At 40.7% G+C, this 16,141-nt stretch overlaps 2 protein-coding genes across 6 annotated transcripts in view; both read right to left on the bottom strand.

Annotated features, from left to right (window-relative positions):
* LOC6728102 (homeobox protein abdominal-B) overlaps window positions 1–16,141 on the bottom strand; it is a 42,646-nt gene that overhangs the window by 23,379 nt on the left and 3,126 nt on the right. Inside the window, exon 1 of one of the 3 annotated variants that reach the window (XM_016176734.3) lies at window positions 13,599–13,736. The exons of 1 other annotated variant lie outside the window; for it this stretch is intronic. The gene's annotated coding sequence lies outside the window, so the exon portion shown is untranslated. Of the gene's footprint in view, window positions 1–13,598; window positions 13,737–16,141 lie in introns of those variants that run through there. One more of the 3 variants, XM_016176733.3, reaches the window with a different exon arrangement.
* On the bottom strand, window positions 4,836–13,737 carry LOC27206466 (dynein axonemal assembly factor 5). Of its 3 annotated transcripts, none has more exons than XM_039295538.1 (2): window positions 13,599–13,737; window positions 4,836–8,144 (listed from the first exon to the last, which is right to left on the bottom strand). In XM_039295538.1, exon 2 carries the CDS (start codon window positions 7,631–7,633, stop codon window positions 5,099–5,101), a length of 2,535 nt encoding a protein of 844 aa, XP_039151472.1. In that variant the 5' UTR covers window positions 7,634–8,144; window positions 13,599–13,737; the 3' UTR covers window positions 4,836–5,098. The 3 variants fall into 3 exon arrangements, with proteins under 3 accessions (XP_039151472.1, XP_039151473.1, XP_039151474.1); XM_039295539.2 differs by lacking the exon at window positions 13,599–13,737 and adding an exon at window positions 8,274–8,339; XM_039295540.2 differs by lacking the exon at window positions 13,599–13,737 and adding an exon at window positions 8,244–8,262.

The raw sequence follows: 16,141 nt of genomic DNA, 5'->3' as shown, positions 1-16,141 counted from the left end.
TCTCCTGTCACCCAATATTTGGCATCTCTCTGCGCGAAGCGATCTCGTCGCAGCCGACTGAAATATGAGTCAATTATATTTCCGTACGCATAAATTAATGATTAATTGCAAAATAAATTGACTTGCGTCACTTAATTACGTAGCGCAAGCGACACTGGAGAAAGCCGATAGTGAAAGGGGGCGAGGTGGCGGTGGGCGGGCGCAGTTGTCACGCTCCGTGCAAAAGCCCGTCACTCGTCCGCCTGTCAACGCACTCGCACAATTACATTGCGCGAAATCAGGGAGACTAATCAAAATATTGCTATATCGTAATATTGCTTATTCCAAAATATTTTTTAAAAATTTATTTAATATATACGTATGAATATATATAATATATAGGTATTCATTAAATTTTAAAGAATTTTATAGGAAAAGGTTAGATTTGAAGTGAATTTCAATAATATTTAGTAGCTTATAACTTACAAATTATTAACAAATTTTTTGATAAGTTGCAGCTGACTGTCATATAACTTTTTTAAGTTTAGTTTGCAGTCTCAATTTCTCCGAGTGTGCACCAAGAGGGACAAACACATGCACAGAACGGCAATTTCTGCTGTTGACATTCACAGTCAAACATGCTTAATTAATGCCAGCAACGAAGCCATCAGTCGCCAGCTACCAACCCCCTCCTTCCCCCTGTAACCAACGACCTTTTCTCGGCATTTCGCAGTAAATGAGAGCCGGCGCAGTAAGACAACATTAATGCGAACATTAACAAAAACTGCTGGCGCTGCCTACTGTGCTCCCTGTACCCCGGTAGCCCGCTACCCTGGCCACTACTTGGTACTCTGCGCCCAGAACCGAGATCGCCTGGCTCCCAAAAATAAACACTCGCCGGCATCATCATCATAATAATAATGATACATGGCCAAGTCGAAGTCGTAGCTCTCGAGTGAGTGGCCCGATGGCACTTGATGGTGCTCGTCTGGCTACCAGCTCCGCTCCTTGATGAGCATTTTCCGATGATGGTGCCATCCCCATTCCCATCCCCACTCATTCCCAACCGAACTCAGACTTTCGTTCATTGTCTGGCAAGATTCCCATAATTAAGCTCAATCGAATACAGTGGTTTAGGGGCGCCATTTGAAAAGTTTACTCCTTGTCTCTAAATACATATATTTTATTATTAGGACATTGCGTGCTTTGATAGTGATTAAAGGCTATGAATAGTGGTTAAATAATTTAAGTAATTTAAGAGTTTTTTCAATCGTTTAATGGTTTTTATAGCTAAAGCTATTGTTAACTGTTCGAGCTAGGATATCATTAAACAAATTATAATAAATATCAAGATTTTTCTGCTGTATTTTTCCTATATTGAATATAAGAATATGAGCTATCCTTTATATTACTACTTACTTTTTAAAGAACGATAGTTTTGTATCTTTTCTCATTTCAAAAGCTTTTGCATTGCTTAATGGTATTAACCCTTTAGTTTCAGTGTTCTGAAAAACTGCTTGCATTGCACAAAAATCAATAAAAAAAACCTTGCCGAAATGGCTTTCGCACCACTCCAGTTTATCCGATATTGTTCGCCGGATCGAAGATGATGCAGGCGGGGATTGGCGGCGGTGGAACTGGAAACTGGGCGACTGGCGAGCAATTAACGCTGAATTGATACGCACTGCTCGGAAGGCATTGAACCCTCCTTCGTCCGTCCGGAACAGAAAGGCGCTCCAGTGCGTCCATTTAAGCGTTGGCATTAAGACGTAATTAAAACAACGCCAAATGGGAGCGGATCACAGGACCCCGTTCGTCCAGGAGCAGCCAGGGGGAGGGTGGAGTTTGGGGGGGTTGTGGGGCAACAAGGAGTCAAAAGATTATTTGTATTTAATTTCAAGTACGGCGGCAGGAAGGCACTGCTGCTAATGCTTCTGCTTTTGGCCTTTCTTTTTGCTTTCGCTTTTGCTCAGAGACAGTTTCTTCTTGCCGTACATAAAACTCAATTATAATTAAGCATTTAAGTGGAAACGAGCGAAGCTGCGAGCAAATGAAGCGAACTCCGCTCGAGTGAAGAGAGAACTTCCACCATGTTTCAACTTGATGACAAGGATGCCACCAAACACGCCTCCCGCCCCCAGCGACCCCGCCCATTTTTATTAGTGGTAGCCAGCGGCAGCACCCTAATTGCTAAGAGCGCCACTCAAAGTTTCGGCAGGATAAGGATAAGGATGGGGATGGGGATAGGGATGGGGATAAGGATAAGGATGATAACTCGAGCATGAGGCGGTATTTAATTATCGTTCATCGCTCATCGCTGCCCATTTTATTGGGAGCTGCACTGAGAAGAATTTCGGTTGCTTGCTAACTAGTATGTTTGTATAAATATGCTAGTTAAAGGTTCCTAAGCTTTCTGTGCGCATAGGAAATTACTCATTAACAATTTAAGCATCTCGGCTTGCAACAATTAAGCAGTAACTAACTTTCTCAGTGCATCACATTTGGCCTTTACCATTTGCCAGGATATTGTTACTCCAATTCCAGTTGCCATGGCAGTGGATTAATTGTTACGTAAACCCGTTTAATTTGCAGGCTGCAACCAGAAGCGAAAAGTATCTCAATTAACGAAATCGTCGATGAGGTCAAAATATCATGGCCATCTATGTATTTTCCGGCCAAATAGGTCAGCGCCATTTGCAAGATATTTATTTATAAAACTCACTCGCTTTTTGTAAATATATACGACAACTGACAACTGCCCAATGGTAAATGGTAAATGGAAAATGCGGAAAGAAAATGAACGGTTTGGGGGATGTGAAATTTTAATGAACTTTTAAACGTAATGAAAGTAATTTTCAAATTGCAAGCTCACAGAAAGTGGCTAGTGAGAGGGGGGAGGGGCGGGCATGCGGCTTAACTTATTTTATTTTTTTTTTGTGCCCCAGTGAAATTCAATTGCGGCAGAAGTCGAGCGCTGGCAACTTTTGTGCGTCCTTCAGACAGTCCAGGCAATACCAACCCATGCCCACCCACCCAAAGAGAACCCACCAGATAGCCCAACCATTCCAAACCTGGCCAAAAAAAAAAACCCACTGGGCCACTCGAAATGATTTCGAGAAATGGCATTGAATGTAGCATTTAATTTGTGCGCCACAAGCGGCGGCGATGAGGATGAAGTTGTCGGTGGTCCTTGGCCAGGTCCGCAGCTCGGCTCATGGCTGCTATTTATAACTGTTTATTTGCCGTGTGCCATTCCCGATGCACTGCGAGAAAATGTTTGCAAAATATTTAATAATTTCTGTAAATTCATATCATATTTGGCATATGGTTTGCCATTTCTATCTATTTAAAAGGTTTATGTTATGATTTTTAAGTATGCCCACTATTTCTGCGAGTGCACTTGCAGCTTGGGCTCTGTCTGCCACTGAAAGGGATTAATTAAACTGACAACTGACGTCTGTGGGTGGCCATCGCCCCCTGCGAATCCACAGTCGACTGTCTTTGATGCCCGGAGTTCGGCATAATTAGTTAAATGTGCTGCCTGGCCATAACAATGCGAAGAGCTGGCCAACCAACACACCCGCCCGCAACTCGTTTTGACCCTGGCATTTAGTTTAATTTAATATATCCTCCTGGCCATAGAGATCAAGGCTGGCGATGAAGAGAGTCGCTAATTGCCAAAATATGTAATAATTAGCCGCGGCGAAAATGTGAAATAAAATTAATTACGTGTGCAAATCAGCCAAGGATATCTATCCATCCAGGCGGTTGCTTACATTTATTTGCAGTTAGTCATTTTGGTTGTGTTTGCCCCAAGCACACACACACACACACTATGTGTGTATTTTGTATCCTTCCCCATTTCCATCAGTAAACAGGCAAAAAAGCTACTGACGCTCATTTGCCAGCAATTAAGCGCACAGAAAGAGATGGAGACAGTCACTTGAAATGGCGCCATCTGAACTTTGTCGATATGCGAATGTATCTACAGTGGATACTCTGTAAGTGGAACCTTTTTGGGCCAGCCTATACTTATTCATACTTTGATTCTATACTCATTATTTATACTTTCATTGGGCATTTTATGCGAAACAATTCATTTTAGAAACAATTTTATCTAACATTGTTAGATTCGCACATTTGAGTAGCCACTGTGCTTGTGTGCCCTCATCCCCGAAAGCGAAGGATTCCAGGAGCTCGAGCGCGCGCATGTGGGTATTTTAATTAGAAAGTTGTACATTTTGCCTAATTTGACAAATTGTTTTAATATAGTGTGCAAACTTTTCGGCTACATGGCGGCGCAAATTAGTTTTTCCGTTGCCAGGGAATTGGGTCGACCTGCTGATGATTGAAAAATCCTTCAGTTGCGGCAATGAATGCGCCACAAGTTATGCAACACGGTGCAGGAGGGATTCGTTAATCCTGCGGATTATTGAAACATACAGCGCGTTGTGCCCAATTAAAATTGTAATTTGATGTTGCAAAAACCTTTTGGAGTCAACCGCAACTTCATGTGTGCTTAGCCTTTAATTGTTACTAATATTGGTGGTTGATTGAGAGGTCTGCAAAATGCATTTTCGCTGCTAATTGACTCTTTGCTATAGCCGAATGAATTTCCAATATTATGGCCAAATATAAAACAATTAGGCACATAACTCCAATCAGTTTTTTATTGTTTTTCTTTTTCTATCAATATGAATACGGTTCCCATTTTCGGATATTTTTAAACTTGTATATTTACCATGTGTATTAATTGCAGCTTTTGATGCTATTTGCTTCATGATTTGCTTTCCATATTTGCAACCCAATTCATCATCAAACGGATTATTTTTGGCCATCGAAAAATAAACAAGAGATTTGTGAAATTTTCGCTTGCGCAGATTTTACTTTATAGTTTGGAGCTCTTGTTTACAATAGTTCTTCGTACTTAGAAGTGGATATATGTATATAGGTCAATTAAATCAATTACCCGAATATAAGCTAAAGTTTGTAAGAGTATTAAATTGCTAATCTCCAATATAAATTTAAATTGCTTTACTAAGAATCTTAATTTGCAATACAAATTGGTAAAATAAGACTATGCACCTAATAAATTTTTAATTAATATGTAATGTGTACCCTAATCTTTTGATGCTGTTGTAAGCTCAGGATCTTCATTGATGGTTAGCTTATCATAGAGTTCGGTGAGTAAATCCTTTTTCTGAGACATAGGTAAAGCCCGTTGGTAGCGTTCCTCCCAGGCATCTGGATGAGATTTGGCCAAGACCTTTAGGGTAACGTCTACAGCCGCCCTCATGTCCTTCTCGGGACTTTCGTGATAGAGCAAGAGCAGATCCATGGCGCGTTTAACTATAGCATCCCACACCTCCCTTTCATGGTTCTTTTCAGTATCCGTCTCGCCGAACTTGGGCTTCAATTTACCCACCGCTAAAGCAGCCAGGATACGAATGCCAGCCGAAGGATCATCCATGCGCTGCATGGTGGCATAAGCTAGTGGCTTCAAATCTTCCACACACATTTCCCGGAAATATACAACCGCCTTGATCGCATAATGCCGTGTGGTGACATTGCGATCTTCGAGCAGGCTAGGCATGTATTTGGCCAGTGAGGGTAGAACTTCCACAGATTCCAGTTCGGCTCCCTGGGCCAAAGCACACAGAGTAGCCATGGCCAGGGATCTCATGGCCTCGGCATTGGATCCAGCCTTCCAGGTCAGATAGGGTTCCACAATCTGCGATACGAATTCACTTAACATCTGAGTGCTGGCCTCACGTTCGACATTCATCGTTTTCGACCAAAATAGAGTTGCCAACGAGAGACTGCTAAAGATTTTAACTTGAGCACTATCGCAGCAATGCTGAAAGACGATCTTAACTTTCTCGATAAGATCGTGCACATAGGTAGCTCGAATGTGGCACATATTTATCAATCCATTCAACAGCATCACAGGTTCAGCATTATCCTCCAAGGCCGCATCCAGATTTATAACATCCTGCAGGGCCAAATGAAACCAACGTTCGTGTGTTTTAGCAACCGAAGTGTTGAGTAGTTTGACCAATTTTTCGATCAGCATTTGACCGAAATTAACATCTTCGTTTCCGCCATTTTCGAGGGAACTCGAAAGTGCCATTACTTTAATGGCACATACATATACCGACTCGTAGAGATCCTCCAGCTCGTTTTGCCCCGCATTGATCTTCAGCGATTTATCGACAATGGTATTCAAGAGTTTGAGTATGTAATGCTGAAAACCTGGCTTCAGTGTATGAGAGTAATCGGTGCAGCGAAGAAGCTTGGCCAAGCGCATCAACTGCTCATAGGTGCCACCCAGGGAGGCGGTGAACATGTGGTAGAAACATCTCATATATGACTCACGGGCATTCCGTTCGAGGCCGTCGAAGCCGTGATCTATCCAGGCATCATAGGACAACAGACGACCCATCAAATCCGCCACCTTGGCGGCTTCCGCATTGACTTCTGCCACAAGATCGATGCAGGCATGGGCCAAATCCCCGTAGATCTCAAAGAACTTGGCAGTCATGGCAGCCTCGGCGTGCAAAACAAATTGATAGAGTAGCTTCAGGGCGTGGAGGCGAACGTTATCCTTCCAGTCGCTTGTTTCCCGGGTAATAAGTTGCAAGAGTCGCAAAGATCGTTGCACCAATCCACGACATCCTATGGTAGGTCGCTTGACATCCTTCGGGTAATTCTCAACTGGCAAATCGCTTATTTCCTGCTGGGACAACTCTGCTTCGTTTTCATTGTAATATTGTATGCCACACTTGAGCCATTGCGGGTATATGTGATTCAGAACCTCCGGAGATTCGTCCTTCAGGCAACAAAGAACCAGCGGTAGAATTCTCTCAAAGAAGGAATAGCGATCCAATAGCTCCATTAGCATAAGAATGCCCATCTGACCGACTTCTCGGCGAACCAATGGCATGGTGTCCATAAGAAGAGGCGACACCTCATTGAAAAGCCTTCTCATTACATCGCCACTGGCGTCCACGTGTAGACTCAGCCTGGCGATGGCTTTAATGGCCGATATCCTGGCCTGCGCATGTTTGTGATTCAACATTGCGTAAAGAGGTAGCAGAATGGATTCTGTAAAGGGACGAAACTCCTGGGTATCAGCCAAGCGAGAGACAGTAACCACAGCGGAGCATCCTTCGCGCTGCACCACCGGATAGTCATCCTTGATGGACTTGATCAGAATCTTCACCACCAAGGGATAGCACTCCCTGAAGACGCCCACATTTTCCATTTTCGCATACAGGAGAATCATCAAATTCAGTTGCATAATGTAGAGTAGACGGATTTCCTCGCTGGGCTCCACGGTTTCGGCCTTTCCCATCCGCTCCGCCAAAGTGGAAACCACATTCATCAGGTGGAAATCCGTCGGCGGAAGACCTGACAAAAAGGTACTCACCACCTGAACGGCTTTAGAACGAACGCTTTCGAATCTATCCTCGTAGCATTTCAATAGATGCAGATACAGTTTATCGAAAACCTCGGCTATTTTGTCAGCACTCTCGCCGGAATTGATTGCTTCTGTGCACTTATTAAACAGTTCATCCAGAACTGTCGTCTTCTGACGTCGATCGGAGCTCTCCAGATCCGAGCAAATCTGCTGGGTATCAATTTCGAAGCCCATTTTGGAATTTATGTCCTAATCTTTCTTTTGGAAATTATTATTCAAGATATTGAAAAGTGTTCAGCTGATTTCAGTTGATTTCCTTAATATTTTTTATATTGTTTTTATATTGTTTTTCTATTTTTAACGCATCCCATTACTTTTTGGTAGTTATCAGTTGAATATATTATTACACGTTTTCTTGCTTTGAGCTGCTGTAAGTGTTTTTAATATTTTCTTAATTGAAAAATGTATCTTACTTGCGCAGAGGCTTTCAATTCTCTTATGAAATCTTTTTTTCCTTAGTTCTTAGCTCCTTTTTAGTGGTTTTCAAATATAATATTCCGTTTTAGATATTTTTCAATTTGCTGTTGTGGATTTTTTTCTTCGTAGTGAATAGTAGTTAGTTTCAGTGGATTCTCATCCAATCTTCCAATCTTCCAATCCAGAATTCCTAAGATACTTTTTTTCGCCGGTTTCGCGAGCTGCGCGCGTGTGATTTTTGTTTAGCTGCTTTTCATAGATTTCTAGGCTGCAAAACGAGAATGTTTAAACGTTACTCAAGCGGCAAACACACCGGTTGCTATGGCTACACAAAAGATAACAGTTTTCGTTATATTCCCGCATTTACGTTTTGTTTATTTCGCCCAAACAAAATTACCCGACAACGTGCCGCAAACCAATTGCTGAATGATCAGCTGTTTGTGAGCTAAAAAGTGCTGTAAAGCTGCCGAAAAAGAGTGCTGGAAAGCTTCGATTTGGCGCGCATTTTCGAATGGCTCTCTGTTTCCGCTTTCTGTTTGAAGTGCTATCGCTTATTTGCCGAGCTAATTAGGTGCAACCATAAATGAAATTTCTCGGGAAAAAGAGAGCAGGGAAGTATGAGCAGCGGCTGTCTTTTTATGAGTTCGACTCTGGGCGGCGATCCATAAAATAAGTGTTTCTGTGCCGCTCGTGGCTCATATTCGTAATGCCTTATCTTTGGAGCGGGCTATCTAATTGCGTTGTCGTTTCTTATCAACAGAGCGACAATATCTAAGATTGATTGCCGGCACAACTAGTCGACAGGCCGACGGAATGACTAGCTGACGAACTGACGGACTGAGTGACTGACTGGCTAATGAAAGGAAATCATATAAAATGTCTATTTTTATCGCAACTTAATTGCATTTGTGGGTCACCGAAATTAGGGTTATAATGAGCACACACACGAGAAATGCGGGCTTTGGTCGCTGATAAGCGGAAAATGGCAGTATCGATATCGAATGATATTATAATTAACTCAGGTAAGCGGCTCAACACAGTATCGTTTATCTCGTGGGAAGATCAGACTAATGAAATTGCTGATTTTCATTTTCAAAGGGTTTAGCTTAGGCGAGTTAGCAGCTATCATTTTGCTTACAAATTGCAATTAGTTAGTTGTTTTAATTAGGCTACAATCGTTCATTAACAATATCAGATCTCTTGCCTGTGAAATAAGTTTACAAGTATAAATATATATAAAGTAGCACTTAAAGGTAACCCGAAATTGATAGAGTAAAATTAAGTATTCAAAAAATTAATGTGGTTTATACCCATAATGGATTGCACTCTTTTCCGCATTGTTTTATTATTATGATAAGGTAAAAAGGTTTTTTTAACAATATAATACGAAAATCTGTTGACTGTGGGAATTTTGAAGAGCTACCGTTTTTAAGCGGTGGTAAAGGTAAAGAAAAAGGTAACGTTGCCGTGGATATTAATCCGTAGATTGTGAGGCATGCAACCCGGTCTGCTATCCGATGTTGATCTTTCCATTTGAATTTCATTTAATGCCCGTTGTGTGTGTGCCTGTGTGTCGAGTATTTTTTCTTGTTTTTATTCAATTTCCCTTTCGTTATCCCATCTGTAGGGTTGCTGCTCTACAGATAGATTGGCGTACCCAGTTTCGCTGGGCATATTTTATGAGCGATTCTTTTGCTCCTCTACCTACTGTCGAAAATTTTTGTTGTTGTCATTTTTATTGAAAGCCAGCGCGCGCGGCTACAGATACAGAGATACAGCGGGCAAACACACGGATGCGACGGATACAGCCAAAGATACAGATACAATGGCGAACTCATAAGTTTTGCTGCTCCCATTTGTGTGCACAATTCGATTCCATACCTTTTTGTGTGCGACGGCAGGCGGCACACGCTCCAAAGCAATTAAGCGCATGAATCAGGTTCGTTCGGCTTTCAGGGCAGGGCAATGTATCCGAGTATCCGAGTATCCAAGTATCCAAGTATCGCCGTATCTGCGTATCTGAGTATCCGCTCGCATTTCAATCTGTATCTGTGTGTGTGTGAAGGCGGCATGCGCTTTTTTTATGGGCCAAAGAGACACAGCAGACACCGGCACAATAAACTTAATTGATATGAAATGAAGTCATTTGGCAAAATCACTGGGAGAGTAATGGACCGCGCTCATTCAATTTGATTTGATGTCGGCCAGTTCGGTTCGACAACAAAGTCATATGTATGCAAGTATATGTGCTGTGCAAATTTATTTATATAAATGCATGGATGTGTGTGTGTGCGTGTGTGTGGATTTTTCGAAAGCAATTGAGCATATGAGGTATTTACACACATCTGCATATGCATTTTTTTTGCGCCGACCAAAAGAGTTTTCAATTAAAAGTTACATTTTTTTGCGCGCCGGAAAAGTGCGGAAGCCGTCTGAACTGGTCTGCAGATAAAGCCAAAAAGCAACCAGCTGGCATATAATGGTCATAATTATTAATTAGATACACATGCACACGTTGAATCTATGTATGTAGCTGCCAAACACGATTGCGGTCCAATTTGCAAAACCCCCCTCTGCGAGGAGCTGAAGTCACTTAAATGGAGACTTGAATGCAAAAGGCGAATGCAAATTTGCCAATTGATATTGATTGAATTGCAAGCTGCACCGGCACCACAGCCACTGCCACTGGCTAATTAGTTTTATATATTTTTTTTCCAACTGGACGACCGCTTAAGTGAATGACGACGAACTGCGTCACTTGGACTTGATTGAGTCGATTTCTCGGAATCGCTGATTAGAAACGTTCCTAATGGCTTGACTTTTGTCGCACTTTTGCGGCACCGCGAGATGTGGCGCTTTGGTATAAAACGTAAGCTCCCCTTTTCTCCAGTTACCCCCAAATAACCCCCCCCCCAAACCAGCCAGCAAGTGCTCCTCATTTCATATTAATGGGCCCCGTTTAATTGCGTGACTCATCAGCTGTAATCGCCAACTGACATCGTGAAGCGGACTGGTTGCCAGTGGAGCTGTCTGCTGGGTACTTGTTTACTTGTTGGTCCACCTCGAGACCATGGGGATGGGTTTGGGAATGGGGGTTTGGGCATTGGAGCCCGGACTGGCTCTTTGAGCTCCAGACGCTTTGCCAGCAGAAGAAAGCTCGGCTCTTAATTAATAATCAACTGAGCTGGCTGGCAAATGAGGGTCTTGATTGGCAAATTGATATTGATCACTTGGTACAAATTTGAATATAGAAGAATATAACAATGCTTAGATATTTTTAGTAGGAACATTCGCAAGTAGGCCTTCAAAATAATTGTATATTGCAGCTATAAAAACCAATCATTACACATCTTAAAGTCAACAATAATTCACTATATTATTCATTAATAAAGCAAAATATATATTTTTCCGTGTCTATTCCGTTTTGCTTAGGAATTTATCACTTGAAATAATTGAATAAAATTTTTAATTGAGTAATAAGATGTGCCATATATATCGAAAAATGGGTGATTAAGCGTATCAGAAATGTGGCGGGGCGATTAATGGTCTATGGACCCATTTTGTTTATGCATTCTGTTTTCAGTATGGCCATTGCATTAGTTTCATTATTTGTTTACACACGCTATTAGCGTGAAAAATGCAGGCACTCCGAGTTTGATTGTTGTAATGAGAGCTGCGGCGAATGCTTTCTGTTTTCGAATATAACTTTTCGCATTTGCATTTTTGCGTAATCGCCGCTGGGCCCATTCAAATGCCAAATGGCTGAGCCCGTGTTCTGTTTGTGCAGTCGCATAGTTTCGCTGCGCAGCATGTATATACGAGTATATAGATATAGATCCAGACTGACCAGTTCCAGTTCCAGGCTATTTCATGCCATGGCAATCCATTCATTCATTCATCGCGTCAAGTGTCAGGCCGTCTGTCAGTCAATCAGAGAACGGTTTGAGTAACAATTTAATTAATTTCGTAGTGCAGTACGAAATGCGAACCTGTTGTGCCACAGATATGTATTAGATATCATAGCACACATCCATATGCACACACATAATTCTGCGGCTCTGAATGAAATTGCCTTTTAATTATGCCTAATACCCATGACATGACTCAATTAAATGCCAACGATGACTGGTAGAATTTGCTGACTGCTGAATCCGAAACCCATCCCAAAAGATATCACACTCAGATACAGATGCAGATAGAGATAGAGGATCCAGAACGAAAGAGAAAGCTTGTCATTTCGCAGTCATATTAGTTTTTGTTATCTACAGGCATGGTAATTAACACAAAAGCACTGGCAGTTAATATGGCACATCTGTGAAGTAAATCACTTTGTAAGGTCGACTGAAGTGCGGCTCTTAAAAATCGAGTGCTGCTTAAAATTCGGAAGTAGTCAATTATAAAATCTTAGCTTAAGCGTTTGAATATGCTTCCTATACATTAAGACTAGAATTATTTGTTTTAGATTTTGGAACCCCCGTTTTTATTGATTAGCTATCTCTTCCCGAAAAAAGACGTGGTTATTCGCTTGTTTACTTGCGAATAAATGCACAGTCATTGATAATTCAGTTTCTTTGGCATTATTGTGTGTGTGTGCGCAATCATTTGTTTACATTCCCCTATAGTTGCGGCAATTGACAGGGCAATGTTTCCCCGATTGCGATTACTAAACTGGCAAACTGGTAATAAATGTGCTGAAAGTGCTGTGGCAGCCCATATGCTCACCGACATGGGTTCGGTACAGAATGGGACAAAATAAATATACACACGAATGCGAGTTTTCAGCACATTTTACCGTAGTCATCAATGCACAGGAAACACCAAAATCAACAACATTTACAAGAGCTGGCGAAAACGGCATCGGCGGCAACATCATCATGAAATTGAAATTAATTATATGTCAACAACGTGATTACAGAGAAATTTAACTAATTCGAAATCGCTGATTTATACCGAGCTAAACGGGTTGATAAGATAACGATTTCAGTAATTTATCGTGTATCGATGGTCTATCAATTTTGAATCGAACGTTTGACTTTCTATTTGCAAATGATAATATAGTTGCGAAATATAAGTTAAGTCCCACCTACTGTTGAAAGTTTTATAGAGGGCTTAAGATATAACAAAATAATTCCTATCTAATGTAAAATGTTACTGTTTATTGAATGACATTTTTGATAAGCAGATCCCCATTATTTTCAGACATGCCATGGTGATAACACATCAAAGTTTAGCTGATTGACACCAAAAAAACGTGCATTTAGTGCGATTAAGTTACAAAAAAAAACTTAATTTATTCTTGGGTGGGGGTAAATTTCTATGTGTGCATAACCTGGTTGATAAGATAAGATTTTAGGTCATTTATCGTATTTGATTGGCCAATTAATTTGATATTCAGAAACTTACTATATAGTAAAACCTACAAAGTAAATTATTTTAAGTTTTTAACTGCGATTAAGTTTAAGTTCCCGAATGTCTGAGGTAACTTTGCTTTAATAATGGTTTTCTTATGTGTTTATATATAAAATGCGTTTTCACATTTCACGTGTAAGTATTGTAAAGCACTGATTAGAACCGACCGTCCGTGAAAACGCTTATCTGGCCCTTTCAACCTTTGTCCTTGACCCCAGATGGGGGAATTCCGAAAGGTAATTCCGAGAAATGGTCCGGAATTAAGGAAATGTACTCAAATTATAGATTATTTCCCGTTTTTAATGCTGCTCACCTGTGAGGGGGCCACTCGGGCGGTTGTTGATTGTATCCGAATGAGTCAAGGTGGGCGAAAATCCAATTAAACGACTTTGGTCTCTTCGCCGCGTTGTTGTTGGGTAAACGCTTTTTATGGGTGGACTATTTATAGTTTGGGTGGCAAAGGTCACCTCATGTGGGTGGTGGTGGCCCTTTCTTCTTTTTATTTTTATTCAGTTTTATTTCTTTTTCCTTTTCTTTTTGGCTTTGGTTTCCTTTTGTTTTCACTTTTTTGTTATCCTTTTCCAGCTCACTTTTTACTCGCTGACGTTTTTACACGGCTCGTTGGTTTCGCTGCTGATTATAATCCTTAATTAGTCTAACGAGTTGCAAATTAATCCACTTTCCCTAATTAAATTGCCTTTGCCGCGCCAGGCCAAAAGAGAAAAAAAAGGACAAAAAAACAAAACGCAACTGCCAATGGCGATGTCATTTAAAAAATAAAATAAAAAAAATTACAAAATAAACGATACAAGTAAAAAAAACGCGACTGACTAATGAAAGAAAAAAGTGGGGGTGGCCGGGTATGAAAATGTAATTAATTCATTAGCCTGCCAATTGACAATTATTGATTATTGTTTTGCCTCGGCGACTGCGAATTAATTTTAATGTATTTTGGCTGGCTGTTTTTGAGTTTAGCTGCACAATTTGTTATTGCCCGCACGTCGTTCATTTATTTAATTTTTAATTATTTTGAAATGCGTTCTGGTTTCATAATTGGCAGCCCATTGTCTCCGCCATGCCGTTTGCACTCATATTATATGCAGCTATAATGCCTTTGTAATTTAATTAAATTTATTTGCATTCATTTATTTATGGTGAAACAATGTGCAAACCGAATCGCGACCCTGTTTTTGCTTCATTTGTCATCTGTGTTCGTTTTCAATTTGGCCATTTGCCTCGTTAAAATATTGAAATGTGGCGAATTTTTCAATGTGTCAACTGCGCTTAACAAATGTTTTAATTGTAACGAGAAAATCTGCTTGGGTTATTTTTAAATCTCCTTAATAAGTAGCTTGAACACATTCGCCGCAATACATTGTGTATGCAAATGACTAGAAATCTGATTAAAATACAGGAAATATAGTGCCAATATAATGTCGCACAAACACCGACGGCAAACGACGACAAATTAGTTTGTGAAATTTGGGGTGAGGCATAAAAAGGGGTCATATTTTTTTTGGACTCAATATTCACTGCTTTTCTTGGCACTTAACTGGGTTTCTCGTGCTTAACTGTTTTGTTTTATTTAATCATTTTTATAAGCATTTTAACCGCTCCGACCATAATAACTTGAGCTTTTCGGCACTTAAATGGCAGCTTTAGCGCTTCATATCCATTATATAGTTATTTATTTACTTTTACTTATTTATTATTTATTATTAAAGCCAACGAGCGGCAACGGCAAACGACAGCGTTTATGGCTGAGCAGCGTAATTAATGGGCAAACGAACACACGGTCGACCATTAAGTGGACTTCAATTACGATTGAGCGTTTGCTTTATTTATAACACCTTTTTGCCAACTGAATTTAATTGAGTAATTGAAATATTTTTGTGAAAAATGGAAATTTCCTTTTTTGCACACGCTTCATAATTTATTTATGAGAGAATACATATATGTATATACACGTCCATGTGTCTAGATAGCTATGGCTGTGCCACATAAATTGAATTGAAAATCAATTGGCAACAGTGCGGCTGCGTAACCTGTCAGCGGCGTTCGCGTTGACAAATTGCCTGCCGAGCGTGCGAACCAGCAATAATAGGGGGGAAAAACAACAAAAAAGAACAGATACAAAATGCTGGCAAACAGCAATGCTGGAGGTGTGAGCGGCAAAGTGTCTTGCAGATACAACAGCCAGCAATTAGCGAAGATGCTTGCTACTGCCGCTCAAATGGCTGCCTTCTTTGATCATTTTTTGTGCTGACCATATAAACTCGATCGCTGATTACTGATTGCCAATTGCCGATTGCCGTCGGTGGGAATGCGGCAGAAAATAAACAAATTAATGGGAAATGCCAAGCGAAAATCATAAAAGAAAACAGTCCCATCCCAGGCCGATATATAAATATCATATACATATATATACGAACATACATATACACATATTTAAAGATATCGCTTAATGGCGCTTGACGTTGCTCTTGCCGCGCTAATTCTTTTGACCAGCAAACGCGACAATAACAAACAGACGAAATGCTAATTAGTTTCATGTGTGACTAATGGACACAAAAGCGGCACAAATACACACGTTCGCACACACGTTCCTACGCACGAAAGCAGTTCGGATACAAAGATACGAAGATACAAAGATACACATGCGTGACTTCTTTTCGCCGTTGTTATGTTATGGTTGTTATAGCTCGGCTGCTTTTGCTTTTGTTGTTGTCGCTGTTGCTGTTGCTGTAGCACACACTTAATTAAAATAGTACACTCTCTGAGGGGGTCGATTGTTCAGTTCTAGCAGTACCATTGCTTGTATGGCCTCATGCCTAATTATAATTACGTGGCGCGTAA

Source organism: Drosophila simulans, chromosome 3R (assembly GCF_016746395.2).
Source record: "Drosophila simulans strain w501 chromosome 3R, Prin_Dsim_3.1, whole genome shotgun sequence".
Lineage (NCBI taxonomy): Eukaryota > Metazoa > Arthropoda > Insecta > Diptera > Drosophilidae > Drosophila > Drosophila simulans.
This window is presented reverse-complemented; position numbering and strand designations above follow the sequence as displayed.